General features: G+C 37.8%; 1 protein-coding gene across 2 annotated transcripts in view; it reads left to right on the forward strand.

The window, feature by feature from the left end:
- Window positions 1-5,435: 5,435 nt before the first annotated feature.
- LOC127416509 (1-phosphatidylinositol 4,5-bisphosphate phosphodiesterase beta-3-like) overlaps window positions 5,436-21,358 on the forward strand; it is an 85,682-nt gene continuing 69,759 nt past the window's right edge. The window contains exon 1 of one of the 2 annotated variants that reach the window (XM_051655931.1): window positions 5,436-6,045. In XM_051655931.1, coding sequence (XP_051511891.1) covers window positions 5,947-6,045 — 99 coding nt within the window. In that variant the 5' untranslated portion in view covers window positions 5,436-5,946. The remainder of the gene's footprint in view (window positions 6,046-21,358) is intronic. The other variant, XM_051655920.1, reaches the window with a different exon arrangement.

Genomic DNA, 21,358 nt, shown 5'->3' on the forward strand with positions numbered 1-21,358 from the left:
CACACACCTTGCTTTTGTGACCAGAACAGTGATATTTTGAAATTGACCTATTTCCAATGAGAAATTGGGCGAATTTGTGTCTTTTTGTTCACATAAAGTCAGAAAAAAACAACATATGAATCCAAATTAACATGTATTTATACTAAAGTAATACAAAAATGACTACAGAAGATTTAGAAGTGAGTAGTTTTTCGAGATTTACGATTATACTGTAAATCACTTTCACGAATCAGCCCCCAAATGTAGTCTCCCATCATGTTCTCATTATACTGTCCTTGGTAGCGGCATTCAAAGTCCAGTATTTCCTGGTGGAAGCGCTCGCCTTGCTCCTCCGAGTACGCTCCCATGTTCTCCTTGAATTTATCAAGATGAGCATCAAGGATATGGACTCTGAGAGACATCCTACAGCCCATTTTGCTGTAGTTCTTCACCAACCAGCTCCACATAGTTTTTGGCCTTGTGATTGCCCAGGAAGTCCCGAACCACTATGACAAAGTTGTTCCAAGCCGCTTTCTCCTTACTAGTGAGCTTCTTGGGGAATTCATTGCACTCCAGGATCTTCTTTATCTGTGGTCCAACGAAGACACCAGCTTTGACCTTTGCCTCAGACAGCTTAGGGAAGAAGTCTTGAAGGTACTTGAAGGCTGCTGACTCCTTATCTAGAGCTCTGACAAATTGTTTCATAAGGCCCAATTTGATGTGCAGTGGTGGCATCAGCACCTTCCAGGGGTCCAACAGTGGCTCCCACTTGATGTTGTTCCTCCCCACAGAGAACTCGGTCCACTGTGACCAGTCCCTCCTGTGGTAGTGCGCCTTGGTGTCCCTGCTGTCCCAAAGGCCAAGATAGCATGGAAACTTCGTAAAATTGCCTTGGAGACCCATCAGGAATGCCACCATTTTGAAGTCTCCTATGACCTCCCAGCTGTACTCATCATACTTCAAGGTGTCCAGCGAGGTCTTGATATGTATCCACTTAGGCAGCTGGAACTAAACTGAACTGGTGGGCTTAAGGTCCCTGTTTTTATACTACTATTTATATTACTGGAAAGTTCTAGTACTCCAAGTTTACTCAGCACTGAATCTATCTGGAATGTTCTGGAAAATAGGTACATTTCAAAATATCACTGTCCTGGTCACAAAAGCATAGTTTGTGGGGAATAATAGCCATTTTCTATACTTTTGAGGCATAAGCAATTAGGAAATAACACTTACTACCCAGGAACCAATAAATAAATAAATAAATAAATAAATAAAACAATTAAAACATTTGTTACATGGTGATATCAGCAGTACAAGGTTGAAATGAAAGCTTGTGTAATATTTGTTTTTCAGTCAGAAGTCAGTTGGGGTTAAGGTACTTTTCATTTTACACAGACCTGGACAGATTTACTGAATAGATTCTCAAAGTATTATTCATGGAGAAAAAATAATAATAAGTAAATGTACATTGCTGCAAATGTGACATCTGTCAAACCCCCTACTTCCAGTTATAGAATAGCGTGTTTCTGACATTTCACATGATTCATGGCCTTTGTAACTGACCGAAATCAAGTGACAAACTAAAAAAAATTAATTCTGACAAATACTTATCAAATGACACAACCAACACAGAAAAAGACTTAATATACATGGTGTAAATTAAAGGGATAGTTCAACCAAAAATGAAAATTCTGTCATCATTTACTCTCACTCATGTTAAAACCTGGAACACAAAAGGACATATTAGGCAAACTGACAGTCTCAGATCACTTGCATAGCATCTTTTTTCTGTACAATGACATTGAATGGTGACTGAGGTGCCTAACGCCTCCTTTTGTGTTCCACAGAAGAAAGAAATGAATACATGTTTGGAATGAAATATGGGTTAGTAAATAATACCAGCATTTTTATTTTAGGTTGAACTGACCCTTTGTGATGTTCCTCTTAGTGGACTTGTGGTTGCTGCCACCTGGCTGAAGTAAAAGAAAGCACCACAGCAAACAACAGAGAAAGAGATCTGGCAGCAGAGTGTGTTTTGCTAAATTAAAACCACCTACCTATGTAAATTAGGGGTATAACAACAGCGAGTCAGTAAGACAGAGATAGAGAGATGGTAGGAAAAGAGAACGGGGATGCCTGCAGTGGGAGGGGAGAAGAAACAAAAGCATGATTTTGATGAGAGATTACTTTGATTAGACCACAGCTGTGGCCATGGAGAGAAACTGAGGGAATGATCAGGAAACACAAGAGTTAATAACACAGCTGTTGTTTCAAGCATTTTTATTACATGTAAAAATTCACTCGCAAAGGCTTTGAAAACCTGCATTTAATGGCACTAATAAAATATCTACAGTATCTTTTAATTGTATAACAATATATTAGAACATGTTGTTTCTGTACTTGGGGCAAGCTCTTATAAACTATCCCAACAGGGCTTTCCTTCCTATATTAAAGCATGATACTGTATCCAAAAAAAAAAAAAAAGAACAAGTTGAACATGACTTGTAGCTTTTTTACTAGTAATGATAATGTAGCACCACTAGATGACAAAAGTGGACTGTTTGACTGTTGGGAAGACCTTGAGCTTTACTTCCATGGTTTTAACAAAGCAGCTTTTGTGATTTCTGCGCTTTTGGCAAACATTTCTGCTATCTAAAGTAATGTGATCAGCCTTTGCTGCTACTGTAGACTGTCAGGATTTTCTCATTAAGTAGGAGAAAGAGAAAGAGACACACATTCCAAGGAACGGAGTAGGGAACTGTTGAAAGTTCAAATGAAACTCATAAACGTACTTCTTTTTTAATCAAATGTGTTCTGGATATGGCTGTTTGTCTGTATGTTAACTGTATGTCTGTGCTAAAATACAATGTGTCTTTGTGAGTGCTTGGCTTTCAGTCAGAAATAGTCTCTGATTAGAGGGACTGGGAGAGAGACCGCTCTGTTATCTCAGTTTCAGTCATCTCTCCTCTCCTGACTTCTTATATTCTCATCTTTCTTCCACTGTAGTACATTGCAGTGGTTATTATTCTTCATCAACCTTTCTGTTCCTTTCTCTCACTTTCTGTTTCAGCCTTACTAAAGCATCAAGCCCTCTTGAGTTCACAAATCTCATTCTTCACAGCCACGGCTCTTAGACTCATTCAGAGCACCGAATGAGAGGCCAAGCTGGGCTTGACATTGACATTGAAAATGTGTGTGTGCGTGTGTGTGTCCCAAAATGTAATAAAAGTTGAGAACATTTGCAAGGTGGACATTTGAATGGTGCCAGTATCACTGCCTTTCAGTTTTCTTGCTCTCCCAGGAGAGTTACTCTATATTTTAATCTGGGAAGAGTACACCTGTTCAGGAATGTGGCGAAAGGGGGATAGTATTAAAGGGTGCTGACAAGCTGGAAACTTCCAGCACTGTATGTAACCAAAACAAACACAGAAAGTCTACCGGTGTATCAAAGCCATTTCTCTGGCTCCATCTTAATTGTAATTATCAAAACATTTCAACTGTATTGTTTTATCATTTGTTTACCTAACTCGATTGAACTGGACATGTCAATAAACTGAGCATTTGTGGCACTAGACGGCAAATACATGTTGGGATTATTTTTGAAAAGGTGAAATGTTGAGAGGTGAGGTTGGGCTATAATAGTCTTTTAAAGGAATGTTCCAGGTTCAACACAAGTTAGGCTCAGTCGACAGCATTTGTAGAATAATGTCGATCACCACAAAAAATAATTTTGACTCGTCCCTCATTTAGAAAAATTAAATAAATTAAATAAAATAAAACAAGATGTAGAAGCAAAAAAACAAAAAACAAAAAAAACGCAATTAGGCCTACAGTAAACGTTTACAGTGGAAGTGAATGGGGCCAGTTGGTAAGCATTAAAATACACACTTCTACATGGTGTTTCAAAAGTATAACCAAACGACATATACAGCATACGTGTTTACATTATGGAAGTGTGATAAAATCGCTCACTAACCTTATCTGTGTAAAGTTATAGGCCTATCCAGTATTGCAACATTGTTGTCATGACAACATTACGCCGGTAAACCCTGTAACTTGGTAAATGCTGGCAAATCCCTGATTTTATCACACTAAAATCATGTTAACATGTATAATGTTTATGTCTTTTGGCTATACTTTTGAAACAGCGTGCATTTCAACGTTTATGGACTGGCTCCATTCACTACCATTGTAAGTGCCTTTTTATTGTAACTGCGGTATAAATGGTATATTTTTTTTATAAACGAGAAACGAGTCGAAATTACTGTTGTTATTATTATTATCAGGGTTGGGAGGGTTACTTTTGAAATGTATTCCACTACAGATTACAGAATACATGCTGTGAAATGTAATTTGTAACGTATTCCATTAGATTACTCAAGGTCAGTAACGTATTCTTAATACTTTGGGTTACTTCTTCAGCACTGGTAGATTTTTTCACTTGTTTTGACTATAAAAACTCTGCCAGTACAGTAAGACAAAATACACATGTAAAAAATACATTCTCTGAAAAACCTAAATATCTTATGCAGTGTTGTTTCTAAAACAGGATAAATCAAACTGATCTTGTTTTAAGGATTTTTATATATTTTTACAGGAAAACAATACAAAAATTATTATCAAGAATATGATTTTTGCCCTTATATCAAAGGTCTTACTAGAAAAAGAAATTATGATCCAATGTGAATTTTCTTGATAAAAAAATATGATCGTGCCTGGTAACATGTGCATGTAAAATGGCTAGAAATAGCATTTTAGCTTAGCGTAAAGCTGACAATTTACACAAGGTTTATTTCTATTTCTTCTGCTCCAAACTTACTTCAAACTTACTTCTCTGTCTGCTCGTATGAATGTAACACATCATAAGAAAGTGTTTCACCGCTGTTCAAATGCACTTTGGATCGCATCATTTATATGTATAAATGTTTTCCATCTGAAAGGACTAAATATTAAATGAAACAAATGACAATAAAATGCAAAGTAATCTCTTTAGTAATCAAAATACTTTATGAATGTAACTGTATTCTAATTACCAATGATTTAAATTGTAACTGTAGTGGAATACAGTTACTTATATTTTGCATTTTAAATACATTATCCCTTTACATGTATTCCGTTACTCCCCAACCCTGATTATTATGATTATTTTGTGGTAATTCAAAGTATGCCATACATTCAGTTGATTGAGTTTAACTGATGAACCTGTAATATCCCTTTAAATGAAAGATAATGATCCTTTAAACGTTACTTTCTTATTTTCCCAATTGCTTCCTTGTTAATATTTCTCCAAGTTAACTGGTTTTGTTAATTGCTTTTCTTAAGAACTGAAGAGTTTGGGCAGCTTGGCTCAGTGCGCGATTCATGTTTATATTCTAAAAAACACATACGAGGAATCTTGAAACAGAAGTCAAAGGCGGCACACGTTTAACTATCATTCTCCGCCATGTAAAAACCAGCAGCACATGCTTCTCAAAGACTGGAATGACAACGGAAAGAATACAGAAGGAAAGAAAAGAAAAAACACTCCCTCATCTGTTCGCTTTTTTCTTCACTTCCTTACTACTCCCCCCATCTCTCTCTCTCTCTCGGCTCTCCCTCTCTTCTATTTATTTCGCAGAAAACATGAAGGAAAAGAGGAGCAAATTCCAGCGTGGACCAACGTCAAGTGAAAGTTTCTCATGAGCTGGGATCACATCATTACAGAGCGGATGGAAGGACAGGAAGGAAAATATCAATTCAACTCCATGCCACGATAAGCGCTTGGATGAATAAACAATCGGGAAAGTAATAAACTACTGCGCGCGCTCGTGAATGTGTGACAGTCGGGTTCGCGTGCGTTGAGTCCGCCGCGACTCGAGGCTTTGGGTCGGGTTCTGGTTCTGACTCATTAAGGGTTCCAACGGCCACGGAAGGTCGGAGACTTGAAGCCGAGAAGCAGAGGCGTCGCCACCCATCGATTCAGCAGTCATGGCCGGGGCGAAACCGGGAGTACACGCGCTACAACTCAAACCGGTGTCTGTCCATGAAGTGCTTAAAAAGGGGAGCAAGTTTATCAAATGGGACGAGGTAAGAAGACTGCATCCGCGCGAATGTCTGGAGAGCGTGTTTGAGATTTCATTTGGCGTGATAATGCTTGTGTTACTACACGTTGAAGTGATTTACATAGTAACATCTGACACCCTTTGTACCGCCAGATCAGAGTTAAGTTCTTGTTTTGAAGTTCTTCACTGTTCCATACAGTCGTATATATATATATATAACAACAACACGTTTTTCAAACGTTGGTCAAACGTCCTACTTCGGTGTTCAGTTTTTATGATTCATTAAATCGAAGAACTTTCAAGTTGTTTTACTCGTAATATTAGTTATTATTGTCTACGAGAACCACCTTTCTGCAATGTTTATGGAAACAATGAAAATATTTCTACCAAAATAATGAACTTTAAAAAATAATGATACCAAATAACGATAATGAAAAAATAAATAAATAAAAGGTAGAAATAACGATTTAGTAACATTCTTTATACGTTTTATTTAGGTTGTCACACCTCCCTGCAACGTTCTGGGAAGGTTAGTTTATGTTTGTAGACAATAAAACCTTAAAATAACGTTTCTGGAACGTTACGGGAACATTCTGTGTTGGTCTGGTAAGTATGTCTACTTAAAACAGTTTTTATTTAAAAATCTATATGTGCAAACCGTGTAACAAGTGTGAAACTGGTGAATTGTGTCCCATATGGAGCTGAGTGTAATGCCAACATAAACCCATATGTGTACAAGAAATCACCCTCCTTCAGTTCTCACCAATTCTTCCGCATAGTTGCTCTCCTGGCAACAGGGCTCGTGTGTGTGTGGATCATGTTTCAATATTTATCGCATTAGATAGCCATTACAGTAGTAATTATGTTGAAGGATTAGGGGGAGAAACTCTTTGCCTCTTTTCCATTATTTAATCAAATCACTGTGCGCTGCTTTTTTGAGCCGATCCCCACTGCACATAACTGGAGCTTAAAGAGCCAACACCTGATAAGAGCAGGATTGAAGAAAGTGGGCATGTGCGACTTGACTTCTTGAGAGAGTCATTAATAATTAACTTAAGCAGCCCATAAATGCAGAGTGGTTTGTGTTGTTAGGTCCACGTAGACATACAAGGTGTGTGAGTGTGAGAGAGAGAGAGGCTGTCATAAACCTTCATTATTATAGAATGGCTTTTGATTGTTGAGAAAACAGCATTTCATTTTGAGTGCGTTTATGCGTTGGCTGTGTCTACATGTTTAGAGGCATCCATAAATGATAAACCAGCTGTATTTCACTTTAATGGGATCTATAATTCACATCTCACAATAATAACACATCAACCTCCATCAAGAAGCCAGTCTAAGTTATGTAATGGAGAGAATAGCAGTGTTGTATTTGATCTCTATACTTCTAAGATGAAAGGTGTAGTCACAAAGTTTCTGATGTCATAATGCATTTTGAGTGTTCCTTAAATAACACACAGTCATGGATAAAAGCTTTCAAGCTGTGTAAGCAAGCTCACAATACATATAATTATGTAATGTCAGGGCTTGACGGTGGACTAACTTTGATGTTATAGCTTTCTTGTCTGGTGTTTTTAAGGCTCTTATGTGCCTTGCATGGTTATAATGTTGTGCATTTGTGTCTCTGATGGCGTGTGCCGAGGAAATGAAACTGCAAAAAAGGTCACAGTTCTGAAATCCAAATGCTTCTGTATGTCAGACATCAGTGTACAAGAGGCCAATTCAAGAGCCATTTGACTCCTCTCTCTTCATTTCTCCCTCTTTACCACCCTCCTATTCATGCACTGGTAATCTCTCCTGCTCTGTAAAGAAAAATTATGGCTACTGATGTGTTAAATGATCTATATCACATTATTGTATTCTCAGAATGAACCTGTGTGACCTATGTGATGACTGTTAAATGTAATGCTGTAGTGCACCTTTTAACATGCATTTGGGCCAGTGTCCAAAACTCCGGTAGTCCCGGATCGAAAGCAGTCTTGGATAGAATTTGATCATGGAATGGACTAAACTAAACTTAACCTCATCCATCAAGACCACTGCCATTCTGCAGCAGCTAAATATGATTGTCACTCCTGAGTGCTTAATCGTGTTCTGTACACACAGAGTTCAATAATTTACGGGAGCGAAAACCACGTTGTACAACCAAATTCAGCTGTAAAAAATTCAGGTATTGACAACCAGTAGTGTGTACTGAACTGGACTGAACAACTAATTCTTAATACAGTGACATAATTAGAAGCATAAGACAGGGAGAGTTTTCTGTACAGTGCTGCTGTCGACAACAGATTACTAACAATTGCCGAATGATACCTATCCTGGTCTCATAGAATCATGTTACTAAACAGCGCCAATAGAATATCATCATACCCCTTTGGAATAGTCACTTTTTTTGGACTTACAGCCTCAAATCAATACCCATAAAAAAGTCCATCTTTATTTACAAAATTTGTCTTCCAACATTCAAGTAATGAAAAAAAATAAAAAAGACAACAGTTCCAAAAATAAAAAAGATGAAAAACTAGAATAACAGGGTTTGAAAAGTGATCATACCCCTGGATTTAATACTTCATAGAGCTACCTTTTGCTTGTGACAACCATCAGTCTGTTTGGATATGTCTCTACTAGCTTTGCGCACCTAGATTGGGGAATATTTGCCCATTCTTCATTGCAGAATTGTTCAGTCAAATTGCGTGATGAGTGGCAATGGACTGCTCTCTTCAAGTCCATCTACGTTTTCTATTGGATTTTGGTCAGGGCTCTGACTTAGCCACTCAAGGACTTTGACCTTCCTATCCTTAAGCCACTGCGGTGTTTAGGGTCATTAGCCGCTTTTCCACTATAGGGCCAGTGCGAGTCAGGGCTATCAACTTGCCAGCCGGGGCAAATAGCCTTGGACCTCGAGCCGCAAGACCAAAATCGATCTGCATTTCCACCATTGGGCCAATAGCCCTGCAGCGTTGCCCTAAAACCCACCCTTAACACGCTGCCTTGGTGCCAATGGCACACATCCCGCCCATTTCACAAGCAAGAGGGGAGCTCAAGCTGATGTTATCTAGTTATCTAGAATATCGTGTTTACGGTATATCGTATGTAAACATTAGCTAGCTGGTAAGATAAGTTAGCGTTGACAACTCACCGACTGTAACAGCCATGGTGTCCCGAGTGGTTTCTTCACTAACACCAGGACGATGTCCCAGCACACCGTCCATGATCTCGAACCATGAAAGTTCTTTTTTCGGGCACCGCTTTGTCTATTGTGCATTTTAACAGATTTGTACTGTACCCACAATTTTTAAATTTTTCCCAAACCTGTACGATTGTGCGCTGGATACATAACCTGGCAAGTTCGGCGAAACTCCACCTTTGACATTCACCCCGCCTCACTCCCCAGCTGTCCTTGTTTGGCCCAAGGGTAATCGGCCAGCCAAAGGCCATTGGCCCCGAGAAATCACAGAGGCAGCACGATAAAGCACCGGAAGTGACAGTGGGAACGTAACTGGCCCTGGCATGCACTAGCACGCCCTCATTTGGCCCGATAGTGGAAATGCGGCTATTGTCGTACTGAAGGTGAACCACCTGCCCATCTTCAGTAGTCGAGCAGAGGGCCACACATTTTCCTCAAGAATTTGGGTGTATGTGGCAGCATCCATTTTCCTTTTAATCCTGACCAATTACTCAGTCCCCGCTGAAGAGAAACACCCCTACATCATAATGTTGCCCCCACCATGCTTCACAGTATGTATGGTATGTTCTGGGTGGCGTGCTGTGTTTGGTTTTCTTCAAATATAGTGCTTGGACTTCAGTCCAAAAGGTTAAAGATTTGTCTCATCAAATCATAAAACATTTTGCCACATGGCATCAGAATCCTTCATGGTCAGATGAGACAAAAATGTAACTTTTTGGCTAAGTCAGAGCCCTGACCTAAATCCTAAATAGAAAACCTGTGGATGGATTGAAGAGAACAGTCCATTGCCACTCATTCCACAATCTGACTGAAGTCTGCAAGGAAGAATGAGCAAATATTCCCCAATCTAGGTGCAAAAAGCTTGTAGAGACATATCTAAAACAAATGGCTGTCATTAAAGCAAAAGGTAGCTCTACAATGTGTTAAATCCATGGGTATGATCACTTTTCAAACCCTGTTATTCTAGTTTTTCATCTTTTATAGATTTGTGGATCTGTTGCCTTTTTTATGTTGTTACTAGAATGTTGTAAGGAAAAATTTGTAAATGAAGCTGGAATTTATTATTATTATTATGGGTTTTGATTTCAGGCTGTAAGACAAAAAACAGTGACCATTCCAAATGGGTATGATGATTTTCTATTGGCACTGTACCTACATATTTAGCAAAAGTATTTTTACGTGGCTCGTTGTATGTATCACAGCAGTTTCCTGGTGGAATGAATTCTAGAGGCGTTACTTTTATTCATTTTCACACAAATCACGAGTAAAACGGCTGAATATCCATTCATAAACACTTCATTTTTGCCCTGTTCCACACACAGTACTATCTTATGACATAAAAACACTTACTAGCTATAGTGCATACACTGTAAAAAATGTTTGTAATTTTAACAGTAAAAGACAAAAAATGCTACAGTAGAAAAAAAAGTTAAATGGTTAATAGGTAGTTACCTTAAAATATATGGTAAATTTTTTTTTCAATATATGTAAAAAGACAATACATGTAGTTTTATGGTAATTTTTTTTTTAAAATATATATATTTTTTAATGTAAATAGGATTTTCTATATAATTAACAGTAAATATTGATATGTTTAACAAGAGTGCATGTATTTTTTACGGTAAATTATTAAAATTATGGTAAAAACAATAATCATACATTCCCAGAATTCCCTGCGTGACCCAGTTCATTTCATTATATTTTTGGGAATAGTTATGTTTCTTCTTATTTTTAATATCAGTTATGTACATTGGGGTGTTCATCCCGTAAAGCCTGAAACGTGGTTACCATATTTTTTACGGTGAATTTCTGGCAACCACAGCTGCCAGTTTTTTTACCGTAAATTTAACAGGATTTTTTTAACAGTGTACATTTTAACATTTGCATTACATAACCAACTACATTGACAAGGTTGTTCAAATGCAATCAAATTGCATCGTAGCTGAACTGAGCATTGCACTTTCGATGCAGAGAACTGGACACAGAGCATGCGAAAGTGTCATAGAAGGACTTCAGAATGACGTGGCTGCTTGGACAATTGCGCTTTTCATGTCATATTAGCTTTTTATGACACTATCTGTTAGGTTAAAGGTTTATTGTAGGGAGGTAGATTTTGCTGATTTAAAACTCGATATAGCATTTACCTTAACCTCATCTGTGAGAACATTTAACTCTCTTTTAGCACCACACAATGGACATCACCTCTGATCTGCTGCTATATACTGCTATATACAGTTGAAGTCGGAAGTTTACATACACCTTTGCCAAATACATTTAAACTCAGTTTTTCACAATTCCTGACATTTAATCATAGAAAACATTCCTCGTCTTAGGTGAGTTAGGATCACTACTTTATTTTAAGAATGTGAAATGTCAGAATAATAGTAGAGAGAATGATTTATTTCAGCTTTTATTTATTTCATCACATTCCCAGTGGTTTAGAAGTTTACATACACTTTGTTAGTATTTGGTAGCATTGCCTTTAAATTGTTTAACTTGGGTTAAACGTTTTGGGTAGACTTCCAGAAGCTTCTCGCAATAAGTTGCTGGAATTTTGGCCCATTCCTCCAGACAGAACTGGTGTAACTGAGTCAGGTTTATAGGCCTCCTTGCTCGCACACGCTTTTTCAGTTCTGCCCACAAATTTTCTATCGGATTGAGTCAGGGCTTTGTGATGGACACTCCAATACCTTGACTTTGTTGTCCTTAAGCCATTTTGCCACATCTTTGGAGGTATGCTTGGGGTTATTGTCCATTTGGAAGACCCATTTGCGACCGAGCTTTAACTTCCTGGCTAATGTTTTAAGATGTTGCTTCAATATATCAACATAATGTTCCTTCCTCATGATGCCATCTATTTTGTGAAGTGCATCAGTCCCTCCTGCAGCAAAGCACCCCACAACATGATGCTGCCACCCCCATGCTTCACGGTTGGGATGGTGTTCTTCGGCTTGCAAGTCTCACCCTTTTTCCTCCAAACATAAACATATTATGGCCAAACAGTTCAATTTTGTTTCATTAGACCAGAGGGCATTTCCCCAAAAAGTAAGATCTTTGTCCCCATGTGCACTTGCAAACTGTAGTCTGGTTTTTTCATGGCGGTTTTGGAGCAGTGGCTTCTTCCTTGCTTAGCAGCCTTTCAGGTTATGTTGATATAGGACTCGTTTTACTGTGGATATAAATACTTGTATACCTGTTTCCTCCAGCATCTTCACAAGGTCCTTTGCTGTTGTTCTGGGATTGATTTGCACTTTTCAACCAAACTACATTCATCTCTAGGATAAAGAATGCTTCTCCTTCCTGAGCGGTATGATGGCTGCATGGTCCCATGGTGTTTATACTTGCGTACTATTGTTTGTACAGATGAACATGGTACCTTCAGGCATTTGGAAATTGCTCCCAAGGATGAACCAGACTTGTGGAGGTCCAATTTTTTTTCTGAGGTCTTGGCTGATTTATTTTGATTTTCCCATGATGTCAAGCAAAGAGGCACTGAGTTTGAAGGTAGGCCTTAAAATACATCCACAGGTACACCTCCAATTCAGTACACCTCCTATCAGAAGCTAATTGCCTAAAGGCTTGACATCATTTTCTGGAATTTTCCAAGCTGCTTAAAGGCACAGTTAACTTAGTTCATGTAAACTTATGTCCCACTGGAATTGTGATATAGTCAATTAAAAGTGAAACAATCTGTCTGTAAACAATTGTTGGAATAATTACTCATGTCATGCACAAAGTAGATGTCCTAATAATTTGCTAATATTAAATCTGTGGAAGTGGTTAAAAAATGAGTTTTAATGACTTCAACCTAAGTGTATGTAAAGAAGCATGTAATATTGTTTTGAAAAATTGTTGCCACAGTCACATTTGAATGAGATCAGGTTTGATAGCTTACACCAGTTGGGCTAAACCGTTGGCATCCATGTTTCTTGTTTACAGACGCAAGATAGCAAAACACTGCTATGGTTATCACTATGTCAACCATTGCAAGTTTGGGAGTGACTCCTGTATTCTATACACACATAGAGAACGCAAAATTAGATGATTCACTCCCACTTTTTAAATGCGCTTGTCACTCATTAAAATTTGCAGTGTATACATGGCCTCTGAGTAACTTTTTTTGGATAATGGGTGCATAATGAGCTTGATAATTAAGACCCTGGTTGTATTTTGGTGCAGACAGCATTGTTGTATTGATGCCCCTGAACACATCAGTTTGCTTTTAGCTTTGACTTGCAAATTTAGTCTCTGTGTTCCTCTTGATGGAGGCCTTAGGTGTCTGGATTGAAAGTGAGCACAAAGGGTCGTAGTTATGGGCAGAGGTGTTGGCATGATCAGAGTAGGGGGACACATTATAAATCTCATCGGCTTGGCTCATGAATAATAATAAGGTGACGTAACATTACAAGAACGCATATATTATACTGTATATACGCTGTCATATATATTAGGAATGCACTGATATGATTTTTTTTTGTCCAATACCGATTTTAACAAAAACTAATGGCAGATAACAATACCTATAATTTTCCACTTACCTTATTTTGTCATCAGATCACTGTTTTACTAAGGAATGTTTAAAAAATGTAGAGAGGCACAAAAGCTCTTTTACTGTTCTAATGATAAATAATTTCCAATATCTTTAAGTTCGATTATATAAAATTTACGATACCTCAGATGTCAAGGTCTGCTGGTTTCAAAGCATTTCACAACTGTCACATCCGTTTATGGTGTTTTTTCCACCACGTGAGAGCGAGAGAGAATACAAATGTAAATATTAAATGTTCTAAGGAGTGCCAACTTTCGAATTTTGTTATAAATGAATTATAAATAACGCAGAAATTAAAAACCAATCATTTTTCGTGCTTATTACCAATGTGCCGATGGTTTTAATTTGGTCAAAAATAGGCTGATAATTGCATGTTTGTTCAGTTCAATGTTGAAGCGACCAGTTGGTAGAGTCTTCTGCTGGGTCTTAAAGTCATCGTTTTTTGCTGTGCCAACAACGAACAAAAAATCGAGGTTTTCTGTAGAATGCGTATGTCCATATGCAGCTTTCAGTGAGTAAAGAAATTACGTTCAATAAAAACACTTTTGTGCATCCAACTTTAGATTTCATTTGTCATTTTTGTAGGGAAAAACGCAGGGAAAAAATGCTTGGTGACAGAGTCACTTTGGATTACAATCAGCTTTTGTGATGATATGTAGCTGAGTGTCATTGCAGATGAAAACATACAGATCAGTTTGACGTCTTGTCAGTACTTCAGTAAAAGAAGCAGCTCATTGGTCACTTGAGAACTCATGAGCCCGCCTCGGCGACCAAGCGATTTATTTGTTGATTTATTTTTATTTTTTCTGTTGTTGTATCTCAGCATGGTGTCCTGACAGTCAATAATGACCTCTCGCTGGCAGATGCTAATGCACGCTTTGTCTCTCTCCTTCTGACCGCGATTATGTTAATGAAGCTCACATCAGAAAATCACTCGAAAAATCGACTTGTGTGACGCTGGCATTATGGGAATTATTTGGAGCCATAACAATGGTGACAGAATCATACCCAAGATGTAATAAAATGACAGATATTGTGTGTGTGAGAGAGAGAAGTAGCTGCCTCTCTTGGATGACTGTTGTTTGCACATAAATATAAATGTTGTTCTCCAACCCCAGTAAAGACCATTTGGAATGAACCTACCCTCTGTCTAAACAAGCCCAGCTGAGAGAGAATTCACAGGAACTATAATCCACTTTCCACTTTCTCTCTGAGGGAATTCCAAAGGAAGTGTTTTGGGTGGTGATTAACTGTGTGAACTACAAGAAACTATGCAAGTATTTCTCTCAATGGAGCAGAAAAACAGCAGCGACTCGGAAGCACAGGGTGTCAGTGAGGGAAAGATTGGTTGGTTGTAGGAGGATTATTCGGCAAGGGAATGAGGGAGGGTGAACTGTGCGTGAGCTGAGAGAGCTTTCACACACCGAGGCCAAACAAGGAGATAGCATTGAGGAAAGAACAGAGAAGTGACGCCAGGGACTCTGAGGCATAGAGAAATGAGAGAATATGCAGACAGAGAGAAGAAAATCACAGAAAACCGACGAACACCAGAGTCTGCTTCTGTTCCTGATGTTTCTCTTTCTGATGGTCTCCTTTCACGCACCTCTTTCCACTTTTGTCTTCCCTCCCCTGTCTCCTCTTTCATTATGTTGTCATACTAACCACTCTGTTTACCAGACAAGCAACATGTGTTTGTATGTGTGTGGTGTTGTAAATCTGGGATTCTCACACTCTTATGGCCACAAGTAATGTGTCTCATGGTAAATATTATAATTTGGACTATTTGAGTGGGACAAAAGATGTGTGTTTTGTGTATTTGTGTTTTAAGAGACTTCATTTGACTTTGAGGAAGGAGGGAGTTGAGCATATTTAGTCATGTCTGTTGTGCATGTGTACATAGGACTAAGCACATCCTGTTAAGCAAATTACTCCACATTATAATATTAATCTTTGTAAGAGTGCTGTTTTTGTTGGTTTCTTAGGTGGCTTTCACACTGGCAGTTTTGTCCGAAACGGCAAAGTTTGCATGAAAAATTGGTAATATGAAAGCTGTTTTGCGGAACGGGGAGTGGACTGTGGTACCGAACCCCAGACAGTCTGTAGGAGCTCGGTTGCGATGGAACTGCGGCACGGTTCGCATGAGTGAGAAAGCAACCTGTACTCGGGTCCGCAATTGTTCAGGAAGTAAAATAACATACCGATTTAAGCATGACGACATCATCAGTTGCACAAAAACACACATATGTGCACCATGAGTGGCAGGGGAACATAAGCAGTGCTGCAAATACATTGCTCGCAACCAGCTGTCTCCTCAAAAATGCAGTTTGCGACCATCAGACATAGTCGCCTTCTCCTGGACTTGCATATCTGCTGAATTACTTCTCACTTTTCCCCAATCAAATTTTTTCTTTAAGTTTTTCATTCTTTTTTTATTTGTCCTTTCACCAAACTTCATCACATGACATCCTCCTCTCCTTCATTTCTTCATTCCTCACTCTTCTTTCCAGTGTTTGTCACACGAAAGCCCACACACACTGATCTCCATTACAACACATGTGCATACACACACAATGGAAGGCTTGATGTGGTTTCCAACATGCAAAAGTTGACCGGCCTCATACCATCTTACCTGCCACCCGTTAACATGTCATTTTGGTGTACTGCCGGAAACAATTTGGGATAATTTAGGACATGCAGCAACAGCCCAAAAACAAGACAGTACATTAATTTGAGAGCTCTTTGATTCTACATGCTGATTAGTCAGAATGAGACCTGTCTATGAAAGCTTTCCTGGAAAGGGCTGTGTAAGCAGTACTCATCCAGATGGCACTGTGCAGCTGGACTGTGCATTGGTTTACTCTTACTACACTGCTAATGGAGTCACACCTCACTGAGAAACAAGCCTCTGCACACTTTCAGTGAGGGGAAGACGGAGAGACACAGGAAAACATGAGGGACAGAGGCGTTATTGCACTTAAACAGAACATGTGTCATAGTTGATGACCCGCAGTTCACATATGGGTGTGTTTGACCTCTGCTCGTCCCCTACAGCCCTTCCTCTCCTATTTCGCTCTCTCATTCAGGAAGAAGGCCTTTGTGTGTGTGTGTGTGTGTGTGTTTGTGTAATTAAAAGTCATTTGCTCCTATGAAAGGTTGCTATAAATCAGCCTTACATTAATAAAGCTTTAGAAAATGTCTCTCTCCCTCATTCATTCCTTCATTCCTCTGCTTCAATTTTTTACCTTTCTCCGTCTTTGATATTCTCTTCTCACTCTTGCTTGTTCCCGTAGTTCTGTTTATCCCTTTTTCAATACTGATTGTTCATTCTTTACCAGTATGCATGTGTGTCTATTAGAGGTCGACCGATAACTAAGGTGGCGGAAAAGGCCGATAACCGATTAATCAGCCGATAGTTTTAAAATTGATGTATAGATTGTTAAAAAAAATTCTTAGTTGGCACAGACACAGAGGATACAAAAGTCCAAAATGAATAAACTCCCAAATGTAGTTTAACCAAAATCCCAATAATAATCAGAAAAAAAGAAAGTTGGGTGGATAACGTGGGACTTTTAACAATAAATAAGCCCAAACATACCAGGGACTCATTTTGAAATGACATGGGTCTGTTACAATGCTCTATCTTCACCGTATATATACAGTACTGTGCAAAAGTTTTAGGCACTTGTGAAAAATTTTGTATAATGAGGATGTCTTCAAAAATAATGGCATAAATAGTTTTCAATTGTCAATTAAAATTGTACAAAGTCCAGTAAACATAGAAAAATCTAAATCCATATTTGGCATGACCACCTTTGCCTTCAAAACGGCATCAATTCTCCTAGGTACACCTGGACATGGTTATTCTTGGTTGTTGGCAGATATGATGTTCCAGGGAGAGGGTGTTTCCACAGATATTAAAAGTTGTTTCGGATTATATAGAAACTGTTGCATTTTCAGTTTACATCAAGGCTCTGTTTGTTGGTCGCTATTCGAGTGTGTGTGTGTGTGTGTGTGTGTGTGTGCGCATATGCATATGCATGTGTATCACCGTGTGTGAGTTTGTGTGTGGTTGAGGCGAGAGAGAGAGGGCTCAAGGGAGCTTTTTAACTGAAATTGAAATAAAATGAGGATATTATAGACATTGTTGTTCTTATCCGATTAACTTAGCAAATGTCTTTTGTTTTATATGGTTATTTTGATGTGGTAGCCTGTACGGCTCTTTTAAATAACTGAAATAATTTGGCGAAGCGATAATATGGAACTAGACGTGGAAGTCAAGACGTGGAACTACTTCATAGCCTTTGGTTTACTGGAAAATAATTGCACAACTTAGAATGTCTGTCAACCAATCAGAATCAAGCATTCAACAGACCCATGGTGTGTATATATACTATATACAGTGTATATATATATAATATACACACACACACACACACACACACACACACACTACCGATCAAAAGTTTTGAAACTAACTATATTAGTTGTAATAAACCAACCTAACACAACTTCAGCAGATCCAGCATCCTGTGGAGCACTCATTTATTTACCTCTAAAGCACATATTCTATCAGCCTCTCCTCAGCAGTTCCCTGTAACTTTTAACTGTCTTGTCTAATGGCAAATATCAATAAAACTTCTATTATATACCGTCTGCATATATGCAGATATCTCGTTTAAACAGATGTAATTCACAAACCTCACGAAAATCCAGCATTCTCTTCCCATCGAGTGCTCATCTAATATCTTCCTCTGAAGCCAGATTCTATCAGCCAGAATTAAAAGTTCCTCTGATTCACAAATGATGGCCAGTCTGTGACAATCCAAACAGGTGATCCAGGCCGTTTAAACTGTCAGTAGATTGCTGCAGCTTGCGCTGTATCCGCACGAGCATTTGAGTGCAACTTCAAAATAAAAGCAATTCACGTGTGCTATAAGTAAATGTCATATTCATATTAATGCGATTGTTAATGTGCACATGCCATGCATGGTTGCTAGACTACTGTGTGTGCTGTTATTTCCTTCTTCCTAATATATTAACAATTTCTTTATGTGCAAATAAATTACTAAAATTTGATGACTAAACAGAAATCAGAAGAAACTGCTATCTACCATTTAAAATACAATATTTAACATTTTTATATTTTATATTATTATTATTATTATTATAAGTTAAAGTTTAGTGTGAAATTGAGTAAATGTAGTGCTAAATAACAGTTTATTCGTTATTTAGCAATTGTATGTTTATGTTATTTACCATTTTAAATTGTGTGATATATCGGCCTATTGGCCACCCTGCTCTCTGGATATCGGCATCAGCCATTAAAAAAAACCCATATCAGTCGATCACTAGTCCATATGACTTGTGCTATATACCAAGTCTTCTGTAGTACATTTTGTAATTCTGGCATAGAATTCTGGTGGAAGTGAAGATTATCAGAGGATAATTAGCTATAAGTACTCGTTTTAATACGTTTTCTTTTCTTTTTGGAGCTTGTTAGTCTCAGATGTGGTTGTTGTATGTCAAAAGCTGCATTACTATTTTTTCAAAAATGTCTACTTTGGTGCTCCACAGAAACAAATAACAGCACATTTGGAATGAGGTGAGAGCTCTTTTTAAAATTTGGATAAACAATCTTTTATTACTTTGATTATCCAGATTTTGTCTTTAAAACCTCTCTATCTCTGTCATTCTACTTTCACTCTTCTTGTATTCCTGGACTGAAGTGTTTAAGTCAGTCATGTAGTGTGTGTGTTAGGGCTGAATCGATTAGTTGACGTTTTTGACAACATTAACGATAAAAAAAAATTGTCAACAAAAATGTTCATTGTCGAATAGTCATTTGATCTTATTTAACGCAACATGATATCACATTAAACTCTAATGATGACACGCGAGAGCAGTACTGCAGTTCGCACCTGACTGAGGAGAGGAAGAAAACAAAGCTCACAGTCCTGATGCACTTTCCTAAGAGATTCAGGTGATGTAGACGCAAAGTATGAGGGAATAATACAAAATAAGTAAATACAGTAGCACTCTCGTTGTGGAATAAGCAGAGCCGGAGCTCTTTAAAGGAAACACCCGGTGTTACATCTTAAATGCAGTTATATTTATTGCGTTAATAAAGCTATAAAGTTCAAATAATACGGAAGCAGGTCATGTAAATAACTACAAACACTGGCATTTGTCTGTGTGGTCAGCGCCTCTTCTATAGGTTGCGCAAAGTGTCCTGATGTAAGAGGGAGAGATTGAAACTGCATCCGGCTGAGGATGGGGATGCTCGTCCCTTGAGCGCGCATGCTTAATGCAGCTAGATTATAACGTGATGGCTCACAACTAATTAAATCATAATAAATGTTTCACTGTGCATTTTTTATCGTGAAGAAAATTGGCAGCAAAATACATTTTTGATTTGTTTTTGTTTTGGCTTGTTTTCCAATATAAATATCTAAAATTCCTTAAAACAACGTACATTTACTTTTGCAGCTATACTGCAGAAGAAAAAATTGTTATCTGAGAATGTTGAATATAATATTAAAAATACAAATATTTAAAAATATTTAAAAGTCTTAAAAAAAAAAAAAGATGCATTCTCTTGAGAAGCAGCATATAAGATATTTAGACTTGCTTTTAGAGAATAGATCTTGAATATGTGTATTTTGTCTTTACTGCACTCACAGAAGTATAACCAAGTGAAAAAATACACTTATATACAAAATACACCTATATTTAAGATACATTCTCTTAAAGCAAGTCTAAATATCTTATATATTGCTTCTCAAGTAAATGTATCTTGTTTTAAGGATTTTTAGACTATTTTAAATTGAAAATGAGACAAAAATACTTGATGACAATAGGATTTTTTTGCAGTGAATTTCTTTACTTAAAGTATTTGTTTCCCTTTAATTCAGTGAATGTCATTTAGAGGTATTTTTAAAAGATGATTTTGTCCTCTTTATTGTTAGTAAGCACGTTTAATACAACATTTTATGTCGGGGCACAAGCTGAATAATCGGTTAAGAGCTAATGATTAATCATTGCAATAATCGCCGAATAATCATTCTAATAATCATTAGATTAATCGATTATCAAAATAATCGTTAGTTGCAGCCCTAGTGTGTGTGTGCGTGTGTGTTTTGTAAGGGCTATAAAAGCATGTAAATACTGGAAGCCAAATACACCCAAGAGTCAGGAGAGCTGGCTACTACTCACCCACTGAAATAGCTGACATTGTTGATGCATTAGCTGTTTGTGCCTCTATCTGAGAAAATGCACACACTGTAGTCTTGTGCTGGTTATTTGTGTGCTGGCCACAGGCTTCATTTCACTTTAATGGTTTCCTTTAAAGTCCTCAATCATGCACAAATGTCAAACATGTAAACTGGGACCAGAAATATATTTGTTTTTTTTTCTTCTAAAAGATGTAGCCAGCAATTTAATTTTAGCTTTAATTTAGTTCCACTGTAACCTATCTGTGGGAGTTTTTGTCCATTTTCGAACATGAAGAATGGAATGGAATCCACTATAGTTACAGTGCATCCGGAAAGTATTCACAGCGCTTCACTTTTTCCACATTTTGTTATGTTACAGCCTTATTCCAAA

This window comes from Myxocyprinus asiaticus, chromosome 2 (assembly GCF_019703515.2).
Source record: "Myxocyprinus asiaticus isolate MX2 ecotype Aquarium Trade chromosome 2, UBuf_Myxa_2, whole genome shotgun sequence".
In the NCBI taxonomy this organism is placed as follows: Eukaryota; Metazoa; Chordata; class Actinopteri; order Cypriniformes; family Catostomidae; genus Myxocyprinus; species Myxocyprinus asiaticus.